This window comes from Falco naumanni, chromosome 8 (assembly GCF_017639655.2).
Source record: "Falco naumanni isolate bFalNau1 chromosome 8, bFalNau1.pat, whole genome shotgun sequence".
In the NCBI taxonomy this organism is placed as follows: domain Eukaryota; kingdom Metazoa; phylum Chordata; class Aves; order Falconiformes; family Falconidae; genus Falco; species Falco naumanni.
In genome coordinates, this window is record NC_054061.1 from 11,473,940 (window position 1) to 11,501,629 (window position 27,690).

At 45.5% G+C, this 27,690-nt stretch overlaps 4 protein-coding genes across 10 annotated transcripts in view; all 4 read right to left on the reverse strand.

Annotated features, from left to right (window-relative positions):
• The window catches only part of CREBRF (CREB3 regulatory factor), a 28,942-nt gene extending 27,344 nt beyond the window's left edge, over window positions 1–1,598 (reverse strand). For 6 of the 7 annotated variants that reach the window (XM_040603268.1, XM_040603267.1, XM_040603266.1 and 3 more), the window contains exon 1: window positions 1,480–1,598. The gene's annotated coding sequence lies outside the window, so the exon portion shown is untranslated. The remainder of the gene's footprint in view (window positions 1–1,479) is intronic. The other variant, XM_040603270.1, reaches the window with a different exon arrangement.
• Window positions 1,599–4,317: 2,719 nt separating this feature from the next.
• Window positions 4,318–15,546, reverse strand: ATP6V0E1 (ATPase H+ transporting V0 subunit e1). The gene is made up of 4 exons (XM_040603290.1): window positions 15,361–15,546; window positions 13,090–13,137; window positions 7,711–7,838; window positions 4,318–4,831 (listed from the first exon to the last, which is right to left on the reverse strand). Exons 1-3 carry the CDS (start codon window positions 15,462–15,464, stop codon window positions 7,745–7,747), a joined length of 246 nt encoding a protein of 81 aa, XP_040459224.1. The 5' UTR covers window positions 15,465–15,546; the 3' UTR covers window positions 4,318–4,831; window positions 7,711–7,744.
• A 1,029-nt stretch (window positions 15,547–16,575) lies between these two features.
• RPL26L1 (ribosomal protein L26 like 1) lies at window positions 16,576–20,763 on the reverse strand. The gene is made up of 4 exons (XM_040603291.1): window positions 20,628–20,763; window positions 19,464–19,636; window positions 18,610–18,750; window positions 16,576–16,747 (listed from the first exon to the last, which is right to left on the reverse strand). The coding sequence occupies exons 2-4, from the start codon at window positions 19,629–19,631 to the stop codon at window positions 16,619–16,621; spliced, it is 438 nt and encodes a 145-aa protein (XP_040459225.1). The 5' UTR covers window positions 19,632–19,636; window positions 20,628–20,763; the 3' UTR covers window positions 16,576–16,618.
• A 2,808-nt stretch (window positions 20,764–23,571) lies between these two features.
• Window positions 23,572–27,690, reverse strand: part of ERGIC1 (endoplasmic reticulum-golgi intermediate compartment 1) — a 58,042-nt gene continuing 53,923 nt past the window's right edge. The window contains exon 10 of the mRNA XM_040602822.1: window positions 23,572–25,610. Coding sequence (XP_040458756.1) covers window positions 25,503–25,610 — 108 coding nt within the window. The 3' untranslated portion in view covers window positions 23,572–25,502. The remainder of the gene's footprint in view (window positions 25,611–27,690) is intronic.

Sequence of the window (27,690 nt, forward strand, 5' to 3'; positions counted from 1 at the left end):
ACCTCCCAACCAACATGGCCGCCCCGCCAGCCAGCGCGGAGCGCAGCCTAGCCCGGCCACCACCGCCCCGCCCCGCCCTCCCCGCCCGCTCAATGGCTCGCTCCTCAGCCACGCGCGCTCCCATTCGCCGCCGCCCACGCCGCTCACCCGCCCAGCGGCCCTTTCAAGCTAGGGTGAGGCGACATGTAAACAAACCCCCTTCCGCCGCTCCGGAGGGGACCGGCCGCAGCCCCGGGCCCCCCCGAGCGCAGCCGAGCCGCGTCCGCCCGCCTGTGGGGCGCTGCGAGCCCGCGCCGGCCTGCCCCCGGCCCCGGCGTGGCGGAGAGGGCGCGGAGGGCTTCCCTGCCCCGCGGGAGGCAGCCCCCGCCCTGCGGCCCACGCAAGGGCCGGGGGCGGTCGGCGCGGCCTCCCCCGGAGCGCAGCCCCCGCTGCCCGCGGGGAGCCCCTTCCCGAGCGGCCGGGGCTGCGGTTCGCCAGTGAGCCTTCGTACCCCCCCTCCCGCTCCGGTCCGTTACATAAAAAGCCGTGTCGGAGCGGAGAGAGTCCCTCCAGCCGCCCTGCCCCGCCACTCGCGGAGCCCCCTCCGCCGGGCCGGGACCCCTCTCCACCTCCTCGGGCCCCGCAGCTATCCCTACGGACCGCAGCTGCCCCGCCGAGCAACCAGCACGCCCCAGCCAGAGAAACCCCACGGTCACCCCCTGGCCGTCCCAAGCATTCAAACAGGTCGAAAGCGGAGGAGGCGACTCCGAGCCTGAAAAGCACCAGAGCGCAGGGACCGCCGAGTCCTCCCCACCCCCGGCGCGGCAGCTCCTCCGCCCCGCACAGCCGGCACGGCCCCTCTCCCCGGCAGGACGGCGCCTCCGCTTCCCCGCCGCTCGCTGCCAGCTCCGCTTCCCCGTAAAGGCGCGGGCCGCCCCTGACGGACGGCGGCTGGAGGGGACGCCGACAACTCGCTGCGAAGCCCGCGCTCCGTCCCCTGCACGTCCCTCCGCAGCCCCTCTCACCGCGCCCTCAAGCCACATCGGCGCTGCCCACCCCCACCGGGCCCGAAACCTCAGCTCCAGGAGCCGGACACCCCCCGCGCACAGCTGCTCTCCGCAGCACCGGCGGCCACACCCCCCCGCGCAGCGAGGGGAGCCGAGGGGGCGGTGGGCTCCCGCCGCTCCGCTCCCGTCCGCTGTGCACCATTCCCGTCCCCTTCTCGGCGCCCGGCAGCCGGGCAGACACACCCCTTCCCGCGCCCCGCAGCCCCCTGCCCGGCGCGCACACCCCAACGCCGCCTCCTCCCCGCCGGGACGCCCGCCGCTCGCCACCGCCCCTCCAGCGGGGGTAGCGGGCCGGCAGCCCCGTCCCCCGGGGCCCCCCGCAGCACCCCCCCACGCCCCGTCCCCCGGGGCGCCCCGCAGCACCCCGCGCCGCCCTCCCGCCTCTCCAGGGCGCAGCCGCTGGCCAAGGCCGCCCCCCGCGGGCCGCACTCACCGGGCGGCCGGGGCTCAGCAGGGGGCGCCGCCCCGCGCGCTCCGGCCCGGACCCTCCATGCGGCTTCGGGGTTTGTTTTGTTTATGTCCCTTCCTGACGGGTTCCCGGAAATCGCGTGACTCGCCCCCCTCACGTGGGGAGGGAGGGCGGGCGGGGGCGGGGGGGGAAGGCCGCGCCAGCCAATCGGCGGCCGCCGCCCCGCCGGGGCCTCCCTCATCACGTGACGGCGGCGAGGCGCGCGGGGGGTATTTAAGGCAGGGTGGCGAGTGCCCGCGGGCAGTGCGCGGTGGGGGCCGCACCCAGCTGGTGGACGCTGCTGTTGGAGGCGGGGTGGGGGTGGCTCCTGACACTGTGCCCGGCGCTGCTCCTCCGTTCGTCTGCTACCGCCAGCCCTGTGGTTTTGGTGCTTTCCCCAGCCATGCACAGAGCCACCTCTCAGAAGGACGGGTGTTGGGCCTCCATCACTTAAGAACAGCTGGGTCTTTCTAGTAGTAATTTCCCTAGTTGTGTTATCTTCCTATTTGTAAAGAATATTTCTTCTATTGTTCAGATGACTTACTGCATTTCACCCCTGTGTGGTAACAAAAGTTCTTTCCTTGTACCTAAAATGCATAGTCCCTTACAGTACAAAGAAAAAAAACATTTTTCCCACTAGCTTTGTAACATGTGATTCTCAAAAGGAGGGACCAGCCACCCACCTCTGACAACTAAATTAAAGCCCTTTGCGTGAGTAAGATGCTTCTGTGATTTCCAGTAGAGGAAAAGCAAACTTCCATAAACTTCAGAACAATTTCCTGTGAGGGGCACAGATGCAGATACTTGAATTTCCTAAACAACGTGAACAAAAGAAGTTAAAAGCATTGGAAATGACCCTGACCTAAACACTTGCTGCACCTGCCACCAATGTTTATAACTCCCAGTCTTCAAGACCTGACTATGAAGTCAGTTTCCTTGATCTTCCTCATTTTTTTACCTTCCCCCAATAATACCAATGCACACAAGGAGATCAGAGAGTTTCTTTGCAGTCAGGCTTTCTATCTATTTCAAGCACCAGCCAGCTTCCTTCATGTATACTTTAACATTAAGCATTCTCTTCTGTTGTCAAAAAAACCCAAGAGGAAACTGTTGACAGCTTTGATACCTGCATTGTTTGTTAAACACCAGTGGCTGAATCTGTCTGCTCCAATTTCCTGTAGTCATGCAAAAAAAAAAGAAATTATCTGAAGCAGTGTTAATCCCTGGCACACATGGAGCAGACCATTCCATAATCACGATGCAGACAGTAGGTCACACAACATTCAGCAGAACAGAAACAAAACATTTTCAACTTCTTCAATCATGCTACCACCTGGTCTCAGTTTCAGAGAAAATATTAACCACTCTGATAAAGGGAAGTTTCTTTATCTGAAAAGCACCTAAATAAAAATTGAACTGGGGCTTGTTTGTCCAAGCTTTGAATAGCTCTTTATATTAAATTCACCAACAGTGAAACACACTGTGTAAACTGTTCTAGTTCTCCTTTGAAGTGATAGCTTAGAACCTAAAATAGAAAGCTTGTTAAAGAAAATGATAATACCAATATACTAATACCACTCTTTGTCATTGGATATTTTCTTTTTTGATTTCTCACTTCAGGGTAAGTATGACAGGCAGATCAATGTATTTTTAAAACTGTTACATATTCAAAATTGTCAACAATGTCTTGAAGCATTTCACATCCCCTCCTCATATGATGTTAACATGTATTATCCTCCACACACTTCAGAAAAAGACAACCAAACAACTGCCTAAGCTTTTGCAAGATCACTTGGTTTCAAATTTTCTTCAGAATTTTGTGACACACTATACAGTGTCATGGTGTACAACTTCTTGCACGTTAAAAGTACAGCTTTCCATAGTAGGTAACTTGAAAAAAATTTCCACTATCCCAGTCCCAGCAGTCGCTATGCTTATCTGTAATCATGGACGCATTCTTACTTCTTTTGCAGTTCATGCTGTCTCCAGTTTTCGATCATCGCAAGTTACAGCATTTTGTCAGGATCTTGACATTTCCTGTACAGTAAAGGGTACGATCCCATTGAACAAGTTAACCCTGCTACCCAAAAAGGAAAAAAAACCAACCCAAACTACGCTGTTACGTGCTTGCGCATAACAAAACACAGCAAGTAATAACTGCAATTCATGTGGACATGATGTAAGGAGATCAGAAAGCATACATGAAGACGTCTGTGCATGCAGCAGTATTTATGTCCTTTGAAGCTAGTCCTTAGCAAATGACTTACTAGATTAATTTCCAACTCCACGGACTCAGCTGACATCAAGGAGCCTCAGCAATCTTTCACCTCTGGCCTATATTGCCATGCGCTTTATCAGGTCTGCAAGTCCCCGTGCAAGCGTCAAGTCAGCATGAAACAACTGTTATGTTTTTATTTGATTCAAATGCTTGCTACTATACGTATCCTCCAAAGAGGCCAGGGAGTAAGTCAATCTCCTATCAAAATTACTATTTATGCTTCATTCAAACTAGTCATGTTATCTCTGCTACTGAATCCCCCTAATATCAGATGACGGGAAGTTTATGGAGAAGAGGCTCTCAAGCTAAGCATTCACTTCTTCCTGCAGACCTTTCAGCAATTTTAGACTGCAAACTCAGCCCTTTTTTAGAACTACTCAAGAAGTCTTGATACAGGCAGAGAGTGTGCTCATCTCGCCATGCTATACGACTTTATTACAGTTTATCTACATCATCTAAGTTTCCTCAGCTTAACTGTGGCTTACTATTGTTTGATTAAAACGACAGAAAAGCACACTGTAACAGTTAAACATGGCACAAGAATATTTGGTATAAAGCAGAGGATTAGTTTTATTTCCACATGAGAAATTTTATGACCAAATTTCCCAAGAATACAACTCATTTTTAAAAATAAATGCCATCAACATGTGGCACCATTGTTTCTCCTCTTCTCATACAGTTTCATTGCACACATTTTTTTCAAGTGTAGTCAACCAACAGGGGTACACAGCAACAGACAACCTAAGACCTGTAAGACATATACAGTGTTTCTACAGGGTGAGTAAAATGATCAGGAAAGCAGACTCTGTGACCCATAAAAACTTTAGAAATTTTCATCACTTCTGAAGTTAACTAAGATATACAGTACCAAAAAGGAGTATAAATTGCATTAGGCACACTGTTAAAGGTATAGTAGGAAAAAATATAGGGCTTTGAACAAGCCATTTGAAGCCCAATAGAAAGGTTAAGGCATTAATGCAGGCTTGGTATCCAACCAACTACGTTAAGGGCATCTTTGGGTCAGTGGAGTTTTTCATCTGGAGGAAATCTCTTCTTTACCTGTAAAGCAAAAGGCAACTTAATTATTCCTTTCCATGGATACAATTCACTATTGAAGACCTGGTTGTTAACCGCAACTATTTCCATTCCACAAATGCACCGAGAAATGGGCAAGAACTGTAGAGAATTCATCTATATGGAGCTTCAAAGGAGTTCTCTCTACTTCCTTGCTTTCTTAGCAGTTTCATTTCTGAAGTTACTGCAAGTAGCTTTAGTTACATCATAAGCTGGTAGAACAGTTATTTTACTAGAAAGTTTTCAATGCTGTGACAGCATCCAGTCATCTGGATCATAGCCCTTCTTGCACTTGCATGAAAAAAGTTTCTGGTCTGAGAACACAGACTGCAAATTGACAAAGTCAAGGATAAAAGATGGTGTTAGAACACATTACTTAGAAAAGGCTACAGCCCATATTCACCACAGCTACAGAAGTCTGCATTTTCTTACATACTGCCATACAAGCCATTAACTTGATTATCTGGACAAGTCATCTGATACGTCATGATCACCGGAATTGGAGGGATGCTGACCGAAAAGACTGAACCTCCATAATTTGGCATAGATCAACCAAGCCGGCATCTGTAGAAGCTCCTCACTAGAATGCAGTAGCCTTCTGTGTTCCACTTTTAGCCTGCTCTGTTGGTCAAATAAAATGGGTTTGCTTTGCTTAGACTATCCTCATTTTTAAATAAGATCTCTCCACTCTGGGAGTTAGTATTTCATTCTCTTTAACTCTGCATCGTCTTTAGTAATCAATCCAAACCTCAACTGAAAGAGAAATGGGATGCAGAAAGGAGTATAGTACGTGCACCCCGAGTGCTGGAAAAGCACATCTTAAAACCCCAAAACAATTGGTCAAACAAGAAATGGTAGCTATCTTCATGGGAAACTGTGCAGTGTCAGAGAGATACATCCCAACTCTTTCAGATGGAATCTAAGCCACAGCTCCTGTCTAATGAGAAACTCAACAAGAGGCTCCAAGTGCAGAGGCACACAACAGCAAGAGACAGGACTCTGTAACAGCCGGATCATGGTAGCCACCTCCTTGCCACTCCACTCACTCAACACTTCAAGAGTAATTCAAACAAGATCATGGAGAATAGTATGCCCTGTGATAGCCCATTTCTAGCAGGAAATAACATCATATTTAACTATGATATTTGAGGATTATTATATGCTTTTACTTTCTTGAACCATTCTTTTTCACAAAGAGAAGAACCTTAATTTCATTCCAAAATTAAGCCAATGAAATCAGACATATCAAAGGCTAAAATAAACTGCTTCATATAACACAACAGCATGCACTATATAGGTCTCAAAATCTCCCATTAATAACTTTTAAAATGACAGCTCCTCACATAAACTTTCTGGCCACCCCAGAATGCATTAGAGTTCTCCCTCTTCCTTGGTTGAAATTTACTTCTACTTCTCTGGGAAATCCTGTATTGGAAGGGAGGGGGAAAAAGCCCTGACTCTTCTAGCAGGCACCTAGGTTCCAGGAGTTGTATCTCTGGTTACAACACACAGACCATTCATCAGTCAGAAGGAAGCCCAATTTTTATATCCAAGGCATCCACTTGTCCAGATAAATACATCTCTGTTTCAGATCTCAGGCAACTGAATTATCCTATGGGATTCAGGGATCTGTACGCCCATTACCAGAATACACTGGTCTCTGTTTTAGCTAACTAATTATGTGTTAACACATGAGCAGTAAAAACGCACTTAGGAAATTCAGCTTGACTGACTTGGCTAATCACAGGCCTCTACTTGAAGCAGGGCCAACTCTACCTTTAGCTTCTGCTTGCTGCTTAAAAAAGAAGATACAGACACACACACATGCCACAGTCTGACAATAGCACAGTTCAGAGAAGCCTACTTTGAAGCAGTGGAGCTTTGCTTTAGGGTAAATGTTCAGGATGCTTTACAGACAGTGTTTAACTGAGCTGTAACATCAACTGTCATCTGTCCGCTGCTATTGGACTTCTGTAAACAGAAGTTAAAGTAATAACAGCAAGGGGGTAGGCAGTTAAAGCTAAAAGGACAAAAAAAAAACCACAACCAAAAAAGTAAAAAGCCTCTGTCTCTAATATTATTCAGTTACCAGCATAAAAACTAAAACCTTGGGTACTTCTTTTCACAGCTATCCTTCATTTGAACCTTCGACTCCAAATGCTGCCATTCTAGAGAAACCCGAAGTCATCCTGGTAACTTTCAGTACAAGACTTTGTATTTTTGCTGGTCACGTCAGAAAGTATGCCCAAAAACTGCAACAACAGCATTCCAATAGCACTGCCCAGATAGCAACCACCAGCTCTATGATTATAGCTGCACACAGGCTATCATTAAAAAAAACCCAAACGCTCATCTAAGCTCAGTGTTAGTGCTATACGTTGACAGGAGATAAGGGATCATTCTCATTGCAGTTCTCACTGACTTCCCAGATGAATAAGGGCAACTGTACATTGCTTTGGAAATCAGGACAGGTCTTGGATGAAGTGGTAGTAGGCTTGAAGAGAGGTCTAACAGTTGTTAAAGATTAAGAAATCCACTTATGCTAGCTATTAACAGACACCCCAGCCTATTTTTTTTTTCTGTAGGAAGAAGAAATGTACTGTCCTCCTTAAAAGCCCCTGCTTACTGAACACAGCACCACATGACATGATAGCAGAGAAAAATAACTGTACAAGAATTCCATCCAAGCTTGTCACAGTATCCAGTCAAGATTAACATCCAAACTACGCTTTGTTACAGCCTATAGAAAAATAGACTTCTCCTGCAAAACAGCTAGCAATTCTGAACACAATGCTTACACTACTGTTCAATTTCTCCTGATGCTTTAACATACCAAATATATTAATAAATCTGATCATACTCACCTAGTCGATAAATTGCAGCAGAGGACATATATCCTTAAGGCCAGTGAGATTTAAGGTACCAGATTGTTTCATTGCTTAACTGCGGCCCAAAGAGGGGGTTGAGTTGAGCCAGAATTGCAATCAGCCAACTGCAAGACAACCCCCCAACCCAAAAGAGAGAACATCAGCCAAATTACAAAGCTTACGATAATGGCAAGGCTTGTCCAAAGCACAAGTACTATCAGAGAAGACGACTATTTTCAGGAAGATCTACTATCAAACCAAAATTCTACTCAAGCTCGTACACAAAGACCAGATGGCAGCAATGAAGATCTGGTACCAAATCAATTCTGCAACTGAAACAATAAATTGTCCTGTTCAATTTGAAGCAACACAAACCCACCAGACAGCATTTCTCTCATACTCTTCCTTTGACAGGAAAGTGTTTAGAGATGTATGAAACTTGGGTATTTGTGGGCTCAGAAGATAGAAACGTAAGAGGGAGAGACCTGCCTTTGAAGCATCCTTTAAACAAAACCCTCTGAGATACATGCTCTCTCATTTTGCTCTTATTTTCAGTGTATGACAGACAACCTACCCTTGCAGACATGGTATATTTTTCATCAGAGATTGAACAAAAGCAAATTTAAACCCGGCACAGAGGTCAAAAAACAGGAATCTGAAACAAAATGGTACAATGCTACAGGAACACACACACAGAAAAATTTTAAAACCCCACAACAAAACCAATATAACAACAAGCCCCAGATTATCAGCAGCAGCAGCCTTGACATGAGAGCACTTGACAAACTTAACACTGCAAAAGCCATAGCCAGAACTGAGAACAAGAGGAATGTAGTTTGTGGAAAATACCCAGGAAAACTAAACAGAAATAAATATTCCACTGTTAAATGATACATTTGCTTTGACAATATTACAAGATTCAGAAGAAGCAATGGATGCTTCCATGGATTTAAATCTATGTTAAATACTAACTATATAAACACATTTAGTGAACACACTGGCTCATCTGTCTGCTATTTCTAGAATGCTTTGTAAGGAGGAGAAAAAGCAGAGCAGCTTTGTAATGGGAGCTGCCACAAATGTATCAGAGTGCTTAGGCAGTCATGGAAAATTCCACACAAACCTTGATGCTTTGACCAGCAAACCATGTGCAGGTCGGCTGTAAAATGGTAGAACAGCCAGGGGCAAAAGATGTGGACCAGACTTCAAGAAAACACATCAATCCTCTTAAAATTTACAAGTATTTATTTTCAGTGCTGCTTTCAGTTTTGCACAAAGTAGGACTTTAAACGATGTGCTGAGCCTGCAGCAGTGTATCCATCATGTAAGCCTTGAAATATGTAGCAGGCTCTACAAAAGCAATTAAAACATCAGCAAGACACCACCAAGAAGAGCCAATAACCTTTAGGTTGAGGTGTTTCTACTTTGCTGTCCAAAGCAATGACAAGATATTTTGAAACCACATTAATCACTATGTCAAATTTACTTAAGGGAAAAGCAAATTAGCTCTTTAAAAGTATCTTGGAATTTATTTTGCAAGGGTTAATTTTCAGATACAAAAGACAGATAGAAGGGGTGCCAGAGCACTGTACCATCTGCCTTTAGCATCCTGAACTAACAGAAGTGGGAGGAGGGTAGGAACACTAAAAGCCTGTTAAAGCACATTATTCTCTTTCTCACTGTACAGAAGGAAGGAACTGTATGCACAAATATCTCACCTCTCTATGCTTCCTAAGTTCAGACCCAGCATGGCTGTGAATTAAATGAGCTGGAAGCACATTCAAAATATTGATGTGTCCCAGCTGCACAACCATGCTTTAGGCAAGCACTGTGCAGTTTTCAAAAGCTATTTGTTGGGACCATGCTGGATACCCAAGCTCTGAGCCACAGTGGCATTACAGGTCAATAGTATATTCCTCCTCCCTGCCCTGCTAGGGCCTAATAATTTAAAGCAGTAGTTAGGCACTGAACTCTACGACTCCCTTGCATTCAAGGTAAGTCATGAAAAAGCTTTTCCCACATTTTGCTTAAGCAATGCTGCTTTATACAATAATCTATCATGACAACGCAAAACAAAACACAGCATTTGAAATAAAACAAAGCAAGCTTCTGTATCCAACATGTAATGTTTCAGAGTTGCTAAAATCAGGTATGGCATTCGAGCCACCCACAGGTCCTTAAATTCTACCAGATACCATTTACAACAGTTAGTGTTAATTACCCAGCTCAGACAAGGAAATTAAAGTCCCTTATGTTCTACCAGAAAGATTTTTTTAAAAGGTCTTCCTGCCATAACTGCCATCTGTCTATGCTGCATATTACAAATTAAGGTCCTGCTATCTCTGTTTAAATGTCAATTTGGGCAACCATATTTTAATCCTTTTAGAATCAGTAGCAAATAAATCTCTTTTTCAAGCACCCCGTCCTCTGTTAGTGGAATACTGTTTCAGGAACTGCTTTCTAAACTGCACAATAGGTTTAGACTTTGACAGTACCTTACAAACATAGTGTAACCTATAATTTCTGCAGCAGTAACTCCTTATACTTTGCCTTGTATTTTATCAGGTTCCTAAGGCTCATGCATTCTCCTTCAAAAGACTGCTGGGTACAATACCTACACACAAATTATGCACTTACCAATGCAAAACTTTTCCACAGAACAACCAAATCGACACCACGTGATCAATATGGTTATTCAAAATTATCACTGTTACATCTAAACACAGAAACAGCTTTAAGTTGAAATGTAATTGACTTCAAATTTAGTTAGCACAAATTCAGTTTGATGCAAATCAATTTGTCGATCAAGTGGTGTTCAATGAAGGCAGAAAATTGTTTTTTCCCCTGATTTTCAACTGCAAAGGTAACTCAAAAGTGTAGGGAAGTAGGTCTAGCAGAGTTCTAAACAGCTCTAAAATAAGTAGGTAACAGCACCAGCCCCCTACTAAGTACAGTGTACGGTAGAAGACCATACCTGGGGCAACACAAGTTATTTTAACCCTAACATATCCAACAAAGAATCCTCAGAAACCATTCTTCTGGGTTTCCTTCAAGACTGGCATGAAAAATTAAGTCTCTAGACACTAAAATTAAGGTTCAAAATTTTTTTCAACGCCTCCCCCAAAAGATGAAGAGGATACGAAAAGAACAGATTTACATACATTTGAATAAAAAAAGAGGAAAGAAAGGTTGAACCAGATGATCTTTTCCAACCAGGGCTGTACTATGACCTCATACAGAATTCATGAAGGGGGTTGGGGGTGGGTGGGTGGGGGCAGTGGGAAGAGCGTGTGATGAGGCAAGTTCTGTCTTGGAACACGAGAAGAAAAATCTGGTTTCTGTTGTACTCTGGAAAGCACACGCTACGTACGTAATTTGTGTGGCTGGGTTTCAGTACTAATGGTTTAAAATATAGCAAGGTTTTGCTGCTTCTGTTTTTTCAAGGGGTAATTTGAGAAAGCCAAATGGAATACAGAAAACAAGTTAGAGCCCACAAGATTACAAAACAATCTCCTCACTGGACATGCAAGAACAGATTATAAGTCATGTTAATGATACTAGATTTATAATAGGTGTGTTTTGGTACAAAAAAAAATAATCACTAAACTTACAAGTCAAATACTACTGCACATTCGAAGATTCCACAGCATTCAGTCAAAGTTAAGAAATTCTATAACAAATACATTCCGCATCCTAATCTAGAGGTCTCTGAAGATGCCACATGGCCTTGACTTTAAGGAAACTGTACTTCTTCAAACAATAAAGAAAACAAACCCTAAGCTTCAAGGATTTTAGAAGAGTAGGACATCATTTCTATTAAAATACAGAGTAGGAAGAACTTAAGTGAAAACTTTAAACTTAAACAAAACTCAAACCTTCCCAACTTATTGTAACCTAAATGCAGTAACCTAATAAAAATGAGCACAGAGTTGCCTTTTCTTAGCGAAGCATTTGGGACCTACCACAAGATTGGGCTGCTACATACTTTACGTGCAGGCGAGGGGGCCTTCATAGCACTGAGATTCCAAAATTTCAATCCCAAATTCAAGTCGCTGGCACTACAAAGCTTTTCAAGTCTCTACATCTGCTCAGCAAAACGTGAATTTAAAAAAAACTATCACAGATACAAAACACAGAACCGTTTGCTGTTCTTTTACAATTATCCAGCAGAATGATTACTTAAGACTTCACATGTCAAATACTCTGAATAAAAAACCCCACGACCAACCAAACCAAAAAACCTCAAGGCCTCACCTGTATAAAACCTGAATATCACATTAAACTAAATCAAACCTGCACAAGTCTGTGCCAGAGGCCAACGCAACATGGAACTAAATAGGCCTCTCCTGGAACATGCTGATACTGATAACATGTTTTTTGACTGCCAGTTCTTTTTGGGTTTTGAGATTAGAAATGCATTTCTCTAAATATTCATGTTAAACTCATCAGAGTAGCATAAATAATGCCTAAATACTTCAGGAAAGTACAAATACTACTCAGCTTCAAATGGAACCCTGAATAATGATTTTATTACAAGTTAAAACTAAAGATCTAACCAGACTTTTACCAATTTGCTCTCCATAACACATTCTTTCAAAGTTATTTCTGCATTGACAAGATCAGTCCCTACAGCTGAGAGAACAATACGCACACTTTCCATTACCAGACTCCAGCTACAGCTGGCTTACCTCTTGCCAACAAGCAAGCATGATATGAAGAGTTCCTCAACAAGTAATTTTGTTATTTCTACTAATTCTCTTACAGAAAAAGAGGCAGCCTCAAAATATACATTTAAACAGAAACAGTCTTAATATATCAAAGCATAAGTCTGTCACAAAAATAGTCGTATATAGGAAAACCCGCACGTATAGGTTTTTTCACCCACTGCTCTACCAGATTTCGACAATACATTCAACCAAACTAAGTAAAGCAAATTCATCAGTAAGTTTAAATTACTATCACCTTAGAAATAAATGTAAAGTATAAAGAATGAAAAAGGCAAAAAGTCATTGCTCTACTGTAATCAGGAAAATTCTAGAATTGACAAACTGCCATTACACTTGTGAGTGAATAAGCCAGTGAACTGGAAAGGAGTAATGTCAAGTCAATGCAGAGCACAATTCAACTGTTAACGTGTCAGAGGACAAAAGGAATTCAGGTTTGCTTTAATTCAGTAACTTGCAATAGCAAAATGTTTTCTTCTGCACGTTAAAGGTCTTTAGAACTAAGAATTCTAAGAGCTGTCAGAGAATGCCATCTGCCTAAATCTCTGTCACATTTGAAAAGCTTCTTCCTGAGTGTTTTGAGGATATAAAAAAGCAACTTTTGATTATGTCAGAACTGTGTCTTAAGAGGCAAGACATTATTTATACTTACAACAGGTAGCAGCAAACAGCACAGGTCACCAGCATTGTGTTGATAACACTGCAAAAAGAAAGGAGAGAAAGAGCTGATTAGTTGTCATGTTATGACTGACCACAAGATAGGTCGGAAAAAACCCCCAGCAAACAAGTACGAGTTCAACTTTGATCATATGGAAGGTGACTCAACATGAGTGTTCTAACTTACTCCAGCTGAGTAAGTTGCAGAGGCACAGCTAAGACACTGCAGAGGACTGACACAGCTCTGGCAAGCAGAAGCATACAGCTGTATTTAACAAAAATCTGTCCAAAGAGGAGCACACTTATGGAATGTCCTTGCTCCATTTCAGTCTCTTCTACCAGCAGTTTAGTGAATTACTGAAGCTGGATGTTTTAATACTAACGGTAAACAATAAACATTTTTTCCATTTGCAAAATTCTGCTTACAGAAAATTTCACTATAAAAATAACTCTTAATTTTATATCGTGAAGGTTTTGCAAAACGAACACAAAATAAAATCCTGAAGCCACATGAAATTATCTGTAGTATAAGATTTTCCTTTCTTGCTGAAAGAAAATTGTCAGAAACTGTAGTTACACTGAAAAGAAGCAAGAACCAAGCAGCTTTTGAAATTGAAAATGGTAAAACTGCAGCGATACACACACACGATTTTGAAATGAGATTTTCTAACAGCAAGTGATATGGTAGCTCATAGAACTCAGTAGCAGAGCTGAGGGGTTTTTTTTATTTTTAAATTATAAAAAGGGATTTCCCTCCACATATTCTCTCCCCAACCAAGTAACAGAACTCATGCTAGGTCAGTAACTTCCAACCTTTTTGTGACATGGGTAACATTCAATATTTTTCATCTATCAATACACACCCATCTTTTGTCAACTTTCAAACTAATGCTACAAAGCTAACACAGCCTAGATTAAGCTTCAGGAACCCTTCCTTTCCAGGGAGCCCCAGAGTCAGTGTTTAGGAGTTTTAACCTATGCAAAGTGAATTCTTAGATCAGTTAAAGTTTGCATTGACTTATTTTGTTGGAAAAAGAACAATGCTATTCAGAAACAGGCTTTGGGTGGAGTTTTTTTGTTTGATTTTTTTAATAAGCTAAATTAACAGACTACACAGTGTTACTACAGTCATGCTATAGAATCAGAACACAGCAGTGTGCTCTCTATTTATAGTCATTAAACAATCACATTTTGGAATAACAACAAAACATCTGTGCGTGACCCACATACTTTAAGGACATGCCTGGAAGACATATTTCCAAGGTTTTTCTGAGGGCAGGCACGTTTTCAGACACAAAACACAATTCAGGTATGAAACTAAGGCAGCAAATATCAGAGCTAAAGAGAACGTGAGGAAAATTCCTCTGCATTCAGGTAAACAACTAAGAGAAAAGACAGTTGGTACCTGTGGAGTAGAGGGGATGTCAAAGAGAAGAGAGATTAAGAAGTCATTATCTCCTAGGGAAAAGAGAAAGACAAAAACTTGTCTAGTTTTTAATCTCAGCAGCTACAATCACTACCACTGCAGTAATTACGCCTCTGCCTAGGTGCACCGCTTCTGTCCTCAGGCCACCGCAGCCAACAAGGCCACTAGCACACATTTAAGCAGGGAACCGAGATCTACTACAGCAGCTTTTTCAGCCTCATCCAGTGCGAAACTCGAGAATGGTGGAATGAGGTAGGAGAGATGGAGTGAGAGAAGGAGGAAGTTATTGCTCAAACAGCACCTAACCGAACAACTGACGCCCTTGCCACAGGGCGCCGTGTATGCGGGCGCGCACAGGCCCGAGGGGCACGCACGAACGGTTGCGGGTCACTGAGGCGCGGGGACCCTCCGGGCCCCGGCCCCACGCTCAGGGAGCCCCGCAGCCGCTGGCTCCGGTCCGCCTCCGCTGGCTGGGTCCCGGCTGGCACCGGCGCCTGGGCCCCGGGCCCACCCGCCCTCCGCGCTGCGCCAGCACGGCAGCTCCGAGCCCGCAGGGCGACTGCGGCAGGCGGCGGCTCCGGGCCCGGCGGGGCGGCGAGCGCGGGGCACACACGGCGCTGCAGGGCCTCGGCGGTGGGGGGAAAGGGAACTCGAGGGAGCCGGCACCGCCAGGCCGCAGCTGCCCGGCAGGCCCGCAAGGGCACTGCGCGCCTCCGCCGGGCCGGGCCGCGGGGTACCGGGCCCGCCTCCGCGGGAGGCCGCCTCACACGCTCCCCCCCCCACCGCCCCGCGCCTGAGGGGGAAGGGAAGGGGCCTCCCGCCGCCCCCCCGGTCACTCACCCGCGGTTAGGCCCCTTGGGCACGAGCCACGGCAGGACGCCGCCGACCACCCCCCAGAAAACGCTCATGACGATGATGGGCACCGTCAGGCCACCGTACGCCATGGCCGGGCTGGCGGGGGCGGCGGCGGAGGGAAGCTGCTCGGTCAGACCCGGCGCGGCGCCTCCCCTCCCTTCCCTCACGGCCGGCCGCAGCGCCCCGCCCCGCCCCGCCCGCCAATCAGCGCCCGATACGTCGCCGGAGCCCGGCGGGCGCGAGCGCCGCTTGGCCCCGCCGAGGAGCGGGAGGAGGGTCGCGGCAGCGAACCCCCAGGGCCTCCGCAGTGCCGGCCTCACGGTGAGGGACGAAGTCTCTGCGCCGACACCGGCGCGCAGAGCCGCCTCCTGAGGCAGACCGGCGCCCACGGACCGCTCTGGGGGCGGGAACGTCGCGTGCCTCGGTTCCCCCATGCCAGGGCTCAGCTCCCAGCGCGGTGCGGCGGGGGCCGGGTGTCTGCCCTTCCCTCTCGCTCGGCGATGAGGGCCGGCCGCCGAGCCAGCGAACCCACCTCGCTGCAGGGCTCGCCACACGCCGCAGCCGCTCGCGACCCGCTCTCCGTCACGGGGGTGTGAAGCACCAACCCCCCCCCCCCCCCAGCTGACCCAAAACCAGCGTCAGCAACAGCACGGAGGCGGCCTTGGCTCTGCCCCGGGAGCACCGCGGAGGTAACCCCCGTCCTCAAGGTGTAGCGCTCGTGTAAGACCCCGAGACATCACAGCTGTGTGTGGCCACAATGCGTCTGATGCTCTAAAATATCATCCTTTCCCCTCCAATTCATAAGGCAGTTGAGGAAGTGTAATTTCAGAGGATGACAGAAAGAGATTCATGGCCAGAAATAACTTATTTCAAATGCTGGATAGAAAATACACACACAGTGCACAAAACTAACATGTTCATTTAAAACCATGAACACATCCAAGTTAAGGACCAGTGGAAGAGACAGAAGTATAATGGTCATTAGACACACGTTTTCAGGTCTGCACTATTCTAACACTGGTTAAAATATTCCTTTATGGGGAAAAAGCCTTCCGTTTTCTTAAAAGTAAAAATAAGTATAAAAACCTTTTTAATTTACAGGAAGTATTTTTTACACAGCCAACATCAAAACATGAGGAGTATTTAAATGCTAACCAGACACAACGTATAAAGACCTTCTAAATGAGTAGACACAATAGGTTTAATTTTAGCAGTTCTTTAATGGTGTCAAATAGGAACCCATCTATTCTTGCATCTTTTCGATTGTTTCTTCCTTGTATTTGCCCTTCTCCTTGCCAACCTGGCGAGATTTTGCTTTACGCTCCAAGATCTTTTTGCGGTCTTTGTCCAGTTTTAGCCTAGTGATCACCACCTAGAGAAAGGACAACAAGTTTAGTCTCTCTTCAGTGTTGGAAGTACAGCAGCCTGACAGAGCTGTGGTAACATAGCACAGCCCAAGAAGACCAGCTGTGGCACACAAGTATTATTTCCACGGACTATCTCATTTGGTTTGAGTAGAACCAAGGTACTGAATTCCCTCTCACAATTTTCCCAGGTGCACTTAGGGATCATAGTATATGGACAGTTGCTTTTATGCACAGCCAAGAACACCTGCACAAACTGAAAAGCAACCAAATTTCTATTTACTACATAACAATTACTTCAAAGTAAATCCTATTTCCACTATGCTACTCAAACATAATGGACACTACATCCCTCTGATGTATATGTATAGCAAACAGCTGATCCCACCACCACAAAGGCATGTAACGGATCACTATTTTAATTTCTCCATGTTTGAAACAATATTACCTACATTTTGCAACACCAGAAAACTGTGCTGCTGCCATTATTGTGTCATTGCTGTACCTCTGGCTGAACTACAGGCAACAGCAGAAGTTTACACACCGTAGTGACTCACAGGAAGACACTTTAAAGAACACATCTGCTGTTGAACAGCTGCAAAGAGGCCAGGCAATTATCAAGTATTACCAACAGGGACACATAAAAGGTAGATTGCTCAGGCCATCAGCTACCCCAGCCTTAATGATACTTCTAACAAAGCAGCAGCAAACTAAAGCTCTAATTTTCAGCTCCTCGGCAGCCTTCAGTGCTGTTTGTGCCCCCTAAAACTGGCAAAGTTATACATGTGTTGGTCTTACCGAAAGGAGTACTTTAAAAATACAACTGACAATCAAATCCCAGAAAAACCACATAGGCTGTACCAGGGCTGCACACTCTTCAGTTCCATTGTGCATTTAGGTCTCTAACTGTAATTAATTCCTATCTCTTTACCTCTGCCTCCACCCCGCTGCAAGTTTGCAACTAACAAAACATTCCTCTGTTCCTTTTCCACTAATAGCCAGAATCTTTATGCAAGGCTTTATCAAGGTCTGTTTCCCAATTAAGAGAAAACCGTCACAGAAATAAAGGACCAGCACAAAATTCAGTTTCTTTCACTGCAATTCACCACACAAGCAGTACATACACTGCCTCCATCACAATGTCACCTTGTCCATCAAATGTTATTACTGCACACAAGCCATTATGTTGTTTTGGAGTAATTCTGCTCTCCCTCTGCTGAACATGCCAACCATTTAGAGCAGAAAACCTGCTACAACTGGATTTCTTCCACAAACACTTCAGTATGTGTGCCCACATGGCAAGGCTGAAGCAGACTAATTTTATCTGCTGCGAACCAGGTTTTGGCTAGTTGTTCTGTTTAGTTTGAAATGTTTCCCTATTATGATCTAAACAGGCTTTGCCTGGTTTTCATGAACTCTAAACACTGTAAAACTGCAGGCTAAAGCCAGATTTAGAAGAACTTGTAGCCCACAAGAACAAATAGTGATTCTGAGCATCTCCCTCAACATTTCTAAGATCTCCTTCACCAGTGCAAATGCCACCATAGCAAAGGTGAAGGGCTGTTTTAAATGATCTGGTTTGTGCTTTAAGAACGTCAGGCTCTTAACAGAAGTATTTAAGCAAGACTCTAATATCTCTAGCAGCTTCTCCACCAAATCAGACATAGAAACATCAAGGAGTTCTTGGTTTCAATTCACTTCTCTACCATCAGGACACTAACATTTCCTTGTTTATTACCCCACCAATACCATAGTATCTCAATCTATTATTCCATGTGCCGTAACGAGGTTCTGCTCATGCCAGCAGCAGTGTCTTCATTTGCCAACGAGGTCTGCTCATGCATTTCAGACCTCACTTCTCGCACTGTACCTTGCTGGGATGGATCCCCACGTGGACAGTTGTGCCATTAGCCTTCTCACGCTGAACACGTTCAATGTAGATGACATATTTTTTTCTGTACACCTGGACCACCTTGCCAATCTGCTGTCCTTTGTAGTGTCCCCGGACAACCTAAACACAAACATAAGCAGCATGTTGTCTCATACTTCAAAACCACCCCTTAAACCTGACCTTAAGAAACACTATCTAATTATCGCAACAGAAACCCAGAACTGCACAGGTTGAACTCCCAATTCTGCTTTTGTATAAAGGTGCCACAAAGACATCAATTACTGGACAAGTTCAGCAATCACTAAACCAGAAAATACAATGGGTCAGAACCATAGCTCTCCCTCATTTTCCCTCTAATAAAGGAACTTTATCTTTTCAACCAGAGGGCTAACAGTCAAATTCAACAGGTTTTCATCTTAGCTGTTCACCTATCATTGCATTTTTATAAAAAAGCCACTTAAATTGGATTAATTTCTAAACTGATCTTTCAAATATCACAGGCAGCAAATAGTCTATAAAAAAACCAATTCTCGTTTGTATTTTACTTCTGAAAGCCTTTAAGCCAGCATGATAACGCATGTAACCAAAGCGCAGTAAAGCTGCCAGCACACTTGTGTTCCTTGTCACTGATGTGATCTCAAGAAACACTCCACAATAGGCCAAGTCTATGACTACCTTAACCTGTATTATTTCTGCAAGACTCACAGCAAATCTCCAGCATCAATCTGAGTTTGTCTAGCCTTTCCCTTTTGCACAGGCTATACGTGAAAACTAAAACACAGACAGAAGTTCATGTGTGACAGTACCACTTAAGAGACAGACAGCGCAGCTACCTGGACTTCATCATCCTTTCGAATGGGCATAGAGCGGACATTGTATTTCTGCCGCAACTCCTTGGAAAGTGGGGAGGACATTATTTTTCTTCGAATGTGAGAAGGTGCATTGAAGTGTCGTTTGCGGTTTTTGCTGCGGTCTGAGGTCACAAATGGATTGAACTTCATTTTGGCTGCATAAAGAAAAACAAAAGTTCGAGACACTTTTAACTTATACATGCTATTCTTTATAATCTACCCACATGAAGTACGCTAAGACATAAAACAGCTATTGCAACTACTTTTAATCCTACCCCCAGTTAATATATGCTTGCAAACTGTACTTTTAAATAAGATTTAAGCCTCCTCCCTGATTGACAATGACCCTGTGATTGACAGATGTGCTACACACATGCACATCAGACCTCTGTAATACAAAGTTTGCTGTTCCCAGGACACCTGGCTGGCTAGTCTTAATTTTGCACTGTAGTACGCACCACCTTCATTTATAAATGTATATTCTGGACACACAGAGAGAGGGAACTCATCCTGATCAGGTATCTCCAATAAAGCACACCACCAGACTGGTGCATATAACAGACCTGTAAATCTAAGATATTTTTGGCCTTCCCTAAATCGTAACAACTGCACTACAGGATTGTGTGTTATGACACAACTCATCCTGACAAAGGCACGTCCATTAAAGGCTGCTTTTGCTCAACTCCGCAACTTTAAAGCGCTCTGCACCTGTCCCTCCTGCGCAGGCCGTGCTGTGCGTGGCAGCCCGCCCGCTGCCCGAGCCGCAGGAACCCAGTAACCCAGTGTCAAAGAACAAACCGAGGAGCATGAGGTGTGCCTGGGGCCCAAGCTCCCGCCGCGCACCCGCAGGCCAGCCCCGCCGGACATCCCCGCTGCAATGCCGGGCTCCTGTACAGCCTCTGCCCGGGACGCGAACGCAGTGCCGCGGCCGCAGCGCCCGGGCCAGGGCCGCTCCCCTCCCCGGGCACCGAGCAGGGCCCAGGCCGCGCCGCCCCCCAGCTCCGAGCGGCGGCCGGGCCCCTCCCCGCCGCACTCCCGCCCCCCCGCAGGCCCCGCCGGGTACGCCGCGGGAGCTCCGCGGCCAGCAGGGAGCCGCACCGCGCAGGATGGCGGCGGATGCGACAGGCCGGACCGCGCCGCCCTTACCCCGCTGCTGCCGCCGCCACGCTCGCCCGGAAAGAGAAACACCACCCGCTTCCGCTTCCGCTTCCGCGAGCGGCCGCCGGGAACTCGCGAGACCCTGCGCGCGGCGCTGGGGCCACCCGCGCCCCCTGGCGGGCGGCGGGCACAGGTGCAGGGGGGTGGGCGCTGTGCCGCCCTGCCCGGGGCCGTGCCCAGCAGCCCCGTCCCCGCTCGGCGCCGAGACAGGGGCGTCAGCTCCGGCCCGGCCCCGCGCCCGCGGCCCGGCGCCTCCCCCCACAACCCAGCGCACCCGCGGCAGCTGCGGGCGCTTCAGGCAGCGCTGGTGCCGTTACGCTTTTCCAAGACACACAGGAATTTATTCCCAAGGAAAATTCCCGGTGGCAGAACGCGTTATTGGTAGAAACCAACCCGTCCGTCGGGTGAGCAGCAGTACAGACACCTGATGGCATTGGGGTTTATGCAGAGGCGGGAGAAATTTCCAGACTGCGAGAGCTGTGGCAGGCTGAGGGTGACCTGCCGCCCTACCTGGTGCCGCTGCTCCCCATTACGCACCACGGGGGCCCTTCGGCTCCATCCCACCGGGCAGCCCAAGCACCAGCCTGCACCGAGGGTGCTGGAAGCAGGCGGCATCTCTCCCTGCACGCAGATGCTGTGCAGCAGACACCAACGCTAGCAAGCGATAGCGGAACTTAAAAGGAATTGGTTTCTTAACAAATTGCAGATGCACGCAGTGCCCACATTCACTGTGTTGTAACCCTTTACTATTAATCTTTTCTAATTGCCTCTGACACTTAATTCTAAATCATCAGTGAAGCAAGGCCACCAGGAAATTAAAGGGGTGGGGGGCAGGGAACAAAACCCAGGTTATTTTCTATACCAAGCAGCACAGTGACTAAAGCTGGACCCAGCAAGTTCTAGGCACGGTCCACTCACCTCTCATTAAAAAAAGGGAGGTTGGGACACTTGGTGCTGTTGAAAACCCAGCACTGAATGTCCAGACATGACTCAGTGCCGATTACAAAAGAGCCTCGTGTTAACTTTCTACACAGTGACCTGGCTTACAGTGATTTCATTGTGTGATAACGCTTAGTTCACTCAAATAATAATTAAAAACAAAAGAAAAAAGCCCTTTTAGATTGATTTTGCAATAGTAGTAGTGCAACAAGAAGCCAATCAAAACACATGAGAATTTTATTTTTAATTATAGAACTAAAAAGGCTAATATTTTATTAACATAAGGTTGCAAATTAAAAGAGAAATGTCAGAACTCTTTCATAATCTCCACGGTAAAAATGCTAAAGACTTGTGCTTTAAACATCGCCGTAACATACTACAGGACTGCGTTCTCCCTCCCCTGGTCCTCTCTCCCTTCTTCCAAGGACTATTGTGAAATACCTCATTGACATACCTCAAACGGCTATTCTAAAGCAGATACTCATCACAATCATTTTCAGCCCAGTTTGTCTATCACACGTAAAAAACAACTTTAAATGAGAAATATTCAGAAATTAACTACAGACATTACCATCTACACTGCAGATTTCACTTTTTACAGAGCAGTAGTTGAATGCAAGTATTTGATAAATCCGATAAAAACATTCACAAATGCCTACCTTCCGATTTTTTCTTACCCCATTTCCATTTTTTTTTCCTTAAAAAAATATCTTCAGCAGTCCACATACTGCCCAGAATACACCTAAGCACAGCTTTCTCTAGAGCTAAAAATGTTAACTCCACCATTGCAAAGCAGACTATGCCACAAATTCTCACTGTATGATGGCGTGTAGCTTTAGAGGGACTTACTTAAACTGGAATATATACAAGTTCTAAATATTTTACTTCCTACAGGGATGTCTTTCTTGGAAAACCACAAATACTTCTGTCAAAGTGCTGACTTGAAAGAGCAAAGTCAGGAATGTGGATGAACACCTACAATCGATAGTTTTCCTTCTGCTACGGCTTGAAATTATTTTTGTTTCCAATGACGTTTAAAAGCATAACTAAGCTCATTTTGTCTCTAGACAAAATGTTAGAAAATAAAAGTGAAATCTAATGAGACACATATGCATGGGGCAGGACTGCTATCACAGTAACTACCTCACTTTCACATTTGGAGAGATGAAGAGCAGATTCTTCTGTAAACACATGATGCAGCATCATTACACGACCCAAGCCACCGTGTCTGAAGGACAAGCTCACCACAGCTCACGGCAGACCCAGAAGGTAGCCTTGGCTTGGCAGTACTCAAAGGCTTAGGCTTGGTTTAGAGAGATAAGGTGCGGACTGTTTCCTCAGCAGAGTTTTGCCAGAACTTGAGTACAATTTGGTTTCCACATCTAGCAAAAAAAAAAGTGATTTATTAGGTTACTGCAGTCGGCATTTTGGCAGAGAGAGCAGGCACACTGAAGTATGCATCTGTTATTTCCAAAAAAAGCCAAACAATTTCACTGGTCTGGTTTAGAGAACTGGCCTGGACTGCCCTGAAGGCAGTGTTTCATTCAGACAGAGGATGGGGAGAAGGGCAGAAATAACACGTCAGGGGACACAAGGAATCTGCAGCCAGCTTTGCTTGTTTGTGTTGAAGAAACTGTACCAGGGAAGAAATTTAGGAAAACTAACAGTACAGTCCACTGCACTACAAAGATCTTCTCTTGCATAGCTCAGGAGAGGGATGCACTGCTAAGATACTAAAAATTACATCCCTGTAATCCACTGGGTTTCACAAGCTGTGAGCAAAGACTCAACAAATTCAAGAGGAAAAACTAGGACATGTTTGCTGTAAGCTTGAGCTGGTCATAGTGGATTAGATTAGAGGAAATCCTCCAGCCAGCAAGAGAAGCAACTGCAATGGAAAATCCTGGCTCCTACCGGGCAGCCGCCGCTGCCATCCAGTGGGTACCGCTTGTGGGGACACACGGACGCACACACCGAAATGAAGACAAGCATCTCATTTTTCAAGTTGATTTTTGTAAATGGAAAAAAAAAATGTATAAAATCTATCCATACATTAACAGATACAGGAAGTTACACAATCCAGTTTACACCTAAAGTAATAGCAATCAGTCCATAATATGAAGAGGGAAAAATTCCAATGCTGTACTTTGTCCGAAGTCACTACAGGGCAGAGGATGGCAGGGGAAGGGTGGCTGGCTTCTTCTTTTTGGTGTGCGGATAAAACTGGCTACCTTCCCTACTTCCAAAGTAAAGAGACAATTTCAACAGACATGTATTAGGAATACTTTTGAAATGCATCTGACTCTAGAATTAACACTGAATATTCAAAGATTCGTTATTATTACAGTATTAACGTTTGGATACTTTTGCCTCCAGGAAAGGGCAGTGGGCAGTAGATATTATCCAAGAGAAATCCTGCACCTGTCAGAATTTACAGCATTGATTGAGTTAAAGATTTTTATTTTAGGACTTTCATCCATCCTGGAACGCTTAAAAATCTGTGTATCCTCAGCTCAGACATTTACAAAGCATGCAGAGACTGTTACTACTCAAGGAACATTTAGGAGGCTATGGAAAATGTGCTGGTGGGTATTGGTCTAATTTTAGTGAACTCATGTCTACCATTACATGCAAGCCACCTGGCAGTAGTTTTCCCCTCATGCCTCCGTTTATTGGAGGCCCCAGAAGACAAGGCTTGAATGAATGGGCATGGAAGCTCAGGTACCATTTTAAGGAATAAAACAAAACTACTAGCAGGGGCCAGCTTGTGGGAATGTCTGGCCTGCTACTGGTGTACCTGTGGGTGAACGTGTCAGTCTGGGGCTCAGAAAAGATGCCTGACAATTTTAAAGGAAAAGGGAGGCACCTTAAACCCTGAAAAGACAGACATCCCGTGTTTGACAGGTGTATTCAATATACACACACAAAGCAAGACAGTAAGCTGTGCTCATCCACCCAGAAGACTGCACCATTTTCCTGAACACATAGAATATACAACCCCTTTTCAAAATAACAATAATAATAATAAAGCAGAAGTGCAGAATCCAGACTGTTGGGTGGTCTTTGTGTTTAAAAAACATAAGAAAGAATAAAAGCTAATGCTGTAAAGACAACTATTCCCTTTCAAAGCAAAGGCCACATAAAACTGTGTTGCTCAGTTTGGTTTTTACTTCATGCCACCTGTAAACACAAGACTGGATATTCAGTTTCTGGGAAGAAATGAAACCACTTTTACATCCAGAGTAAAAAAAAGGCCCTCCACTGCCTGGATCACAGATTACCCAGGAAAAGGTAGCTGGGGGAAGGCTTCCTCTTCTCATTTGCTCATTTCATTAGGAAGGTCATACCTGAACAAAAGAGCTTTCAATAAAAGCACAAAACATTTCTTGATGTTATTTCTGCCCTCTGTCTCTAAAGTTTGCTACGGGGACTAACACTTCCCATTCCTCACCAACAGATACATCTCTTTTTGGCACCACAGGTGGAATTTCTTCCTAATGTATAGTTTTACCTTATACAAAAGTCGATTGTCTAACCATGCAAATCCAACAGAATTCCAAAAAGTGCCACAAGACAGCTCAACTCTTTGCAATCTACTACCTAGCTCGTACACTGCCACAGGAACCTCCCAGAGAACACTCTCATCCTTACTTAGATCTGGCAGTATACTTCATATATGGCATTTCAACCTCTCTGTCTGGGGGGAGAGAATCGAAATCCACACCCTGATTCCATTGATTTTTCACTCTCAGAGCTCTGAGATGCATGGAGATTTCCTTGATTTGTTGAAGACTTCTTCACTGAACAGCCTGATTAGAGAAAAACTTACTGATTCAATCAAATAGAAAATAAAGACAAAAACAGGTAGTGGTAGATTTCTCAATCTTTGCTCCTGTCCTTGGAGACTAGGGTAGAGTTTCACCCCTACTGCATTTTCCCCAGCTGGATCTTCTTCCAGGCCTCTGATGCTGTGAAAATGCAGGAGTCGAGGATCCCAGCTACAGTAAATGTTCCTCCAATGATGGCACATATCTGAAACGTACAGAGAGAGGAAACAGTGTCAGTGATGAGGGAAAATTTTACACAGCTTGAAACCGAGAGGAAAGATATTATTGCCTACTGCTAGGGTATTTTTTGGAAGCATTGTAAGAACTGGGTAACAGTACTGGGGACGTAATTACATGACAGTAATTCAGGAAAACCATTCCTTACAGTGGAATAACTTAGTGCTATCCTGAACTCATCATAGCCTGAGCTAATCATAAATCCCAGCTCTACGAGCCTACAGCATGAATGCCGTTCCTTTCTGGGGTAAACTCCACGTAACAAAGTTTTCTAGAAGTTCTGTGTTGCTCATATCTTCCTGCTACTGTCTTCTACTCTAAATACCACGGCCTTGTAGTCTTTTCCCTGTTTCACAAGACACAGCATTTGCAAACAGGCAAAAGACACTTACATAGCATGTGAAGGACGGTGACTAACAGAAACCTAGCTACCAGTGACACCTACAGCTAAGTCTGTCTAACACTTTCCATTACAAGGGCTGCTTACAAAAGCACTGCCAACTTAACTCTTTGTGGGCCCGAGTTTTCCATGCAAGATGTCTCGGGCTGAATTATTTAAACACCAGTAAAAACACGTAATCATTTTCAAGAACAGAATTAGGGAAAAAAATAATCTCCTGATTAGCATAACAGCCTACTTCAGTTCTCAAGTGCTAGAAAAACACACCAGTATTCTGACATGTCGAACCAAAGGCACTTGGGCTTGGAGCACCCACAATCAGAGGGCACCGGTTATGGACTTGCAACACAGTGGTTCAGTTCCCTTATCTATGAAATGGGGACAATGCCAAACTTTCCTTCCAGGGAAACTGCAAAGGAAAATGCATTTGAAGGGCTCAATGCCATGACAATAGGCATCTCAGAGTCCTTGTGGAAACATATGGCTTATACTCAGGACTGAGTTAATACAAACCACCTACTAGTAACAAGGCATCAGTCAAACACCATCGGGTGGGAAGAAACACTGCTCACAGGGTGCCACCCCACCCCTCACACTGCACAAGGCAGGGTTCACATGGAAAGTATGATACACAATATTGTAATGTAGTAACGTTTAACAGCCAAGTTATAATTACACAGGACCTGGCATTTCCTAACTCCCACATTTTTTACTTCATAACTGTGATGCTCTTTTAATTTGGTCTTTTACATTGTATAGGATTAGGTAGCTGTGAGAATAAAAGACACCAGGTCAGTGCGAAGGGGACAAGATACAGAGCTTATCTCCTAACAAGGGCCTGCCTAGGGCAAGGGGAATTTTGCTGCGAGCTACAAGCCAAGAGAGAGGAACCCCAAAATCAGTAAGCCAATGTAGCAGGGCATCAGGGAAATACAATACAACTGACACGGAAGGCAACCAGTGCCACACTAGACCTACCATGCCACGTCTCTTCTCCCACAGAGCTTTATGCCCCATGGGCAAAGTTACAGACAAAACAGTAACACAACAGCAGCAGCAGCAGCAGCATTCGGCTCGGCAGGGAGTTAGCAGCGGCAATGGAACAAACAGTTCGTAAATGGCAGCAAGAAATAAGGCACTCATTTACACGAGTATTTATAACTGGGATATAGGATTTAGTGAGCTTGGCGAAAAGAGGAGCTGCAGTCAACATGGATTTTGCAGGACAGTTGACATTCCAGCAGATAAAGGCTTCAAAAACCAGAGCGCCGGCCTGAGGCAGTTAGTATTTCTAGGGGACAAGTCCAGCTCCTGCCCCTTGTGCCCCCCTCCTTGCTATCCCTCGGGGCATGACGCAGGATGACTTTTCAGGGAAAATGACCGCAATGGGGTTGGGTTATTTCAGTCCACAGAAGCTCAGCTGACAGGAGATGTTCACCACAAACAACAGAAAAACCATCCAACACTAAGATTCTGCATCATATGGTAGGAAAATCTGATTTCAGTGCAGCAGCGCAAGGTGGTGGGGAATAGAAAAAAATATATATTCATCCGCACAGCTCTGTACTGCTGAGTGTTTATGAGTCACACACACCTGGCATTCGCTTGCAGCCTGCCTCCCAGCACGAACACAGCCCTTTTGTTTCCT

What these genes read in the sequence shown, in the direction of transcription:
- ATP6V0E1 (XM_040603290.1), bottom strand. Translation starts at nt 15,464, where the DNA reads ATGGCGTACGGTGGCCTGACGGTGCCCATCATCGTCATGAGCGTTTTC. An exon ending in CCCAAGGGGCCTAACCGCGG is followed by an intron (nt 13,138 to 15,360) that starts GTGAGTGACCGG and finishes TTCTTTTTGCAG; the next exon opens with TGTTATCAACACAATGCTGG. An exon ending in GCTGTTTGCTGCTACCTGTT is followed by an intron (nt 7,839 to 13,089) that starts GTAAGTATAAAT and finishes GTTGTCTTGCAG; the next exon opens with TTGGCTGATTGCAATTCTGG.
- RPL26L1 (XM_040603291.1), bottom strand. Translation starts at nt 19,631, where the DNA reads ATGAAGTTCAATCCATTTGTGACCTCAGACCGCAGCAAAAACCGCAAA. An exon ending in GAAAGGATGATGAAGTCCAG is followed by an intron (nt 18,751 to 19,463) that starts GTAGCTGCGCTG and finishes GTTTGTGTTTAG; the next exon opens with GTTGTCCGGGGACACTACAA. An exon ending in TGGGGATCCATCCCAGCAAG is followed by an intron (nt 16,748 to 18,609) that starts GTACAGTGCGAG and finishes TCCTTTCTCTAG; the next exon opens with GTGGTGATCACTAGGCTAAA.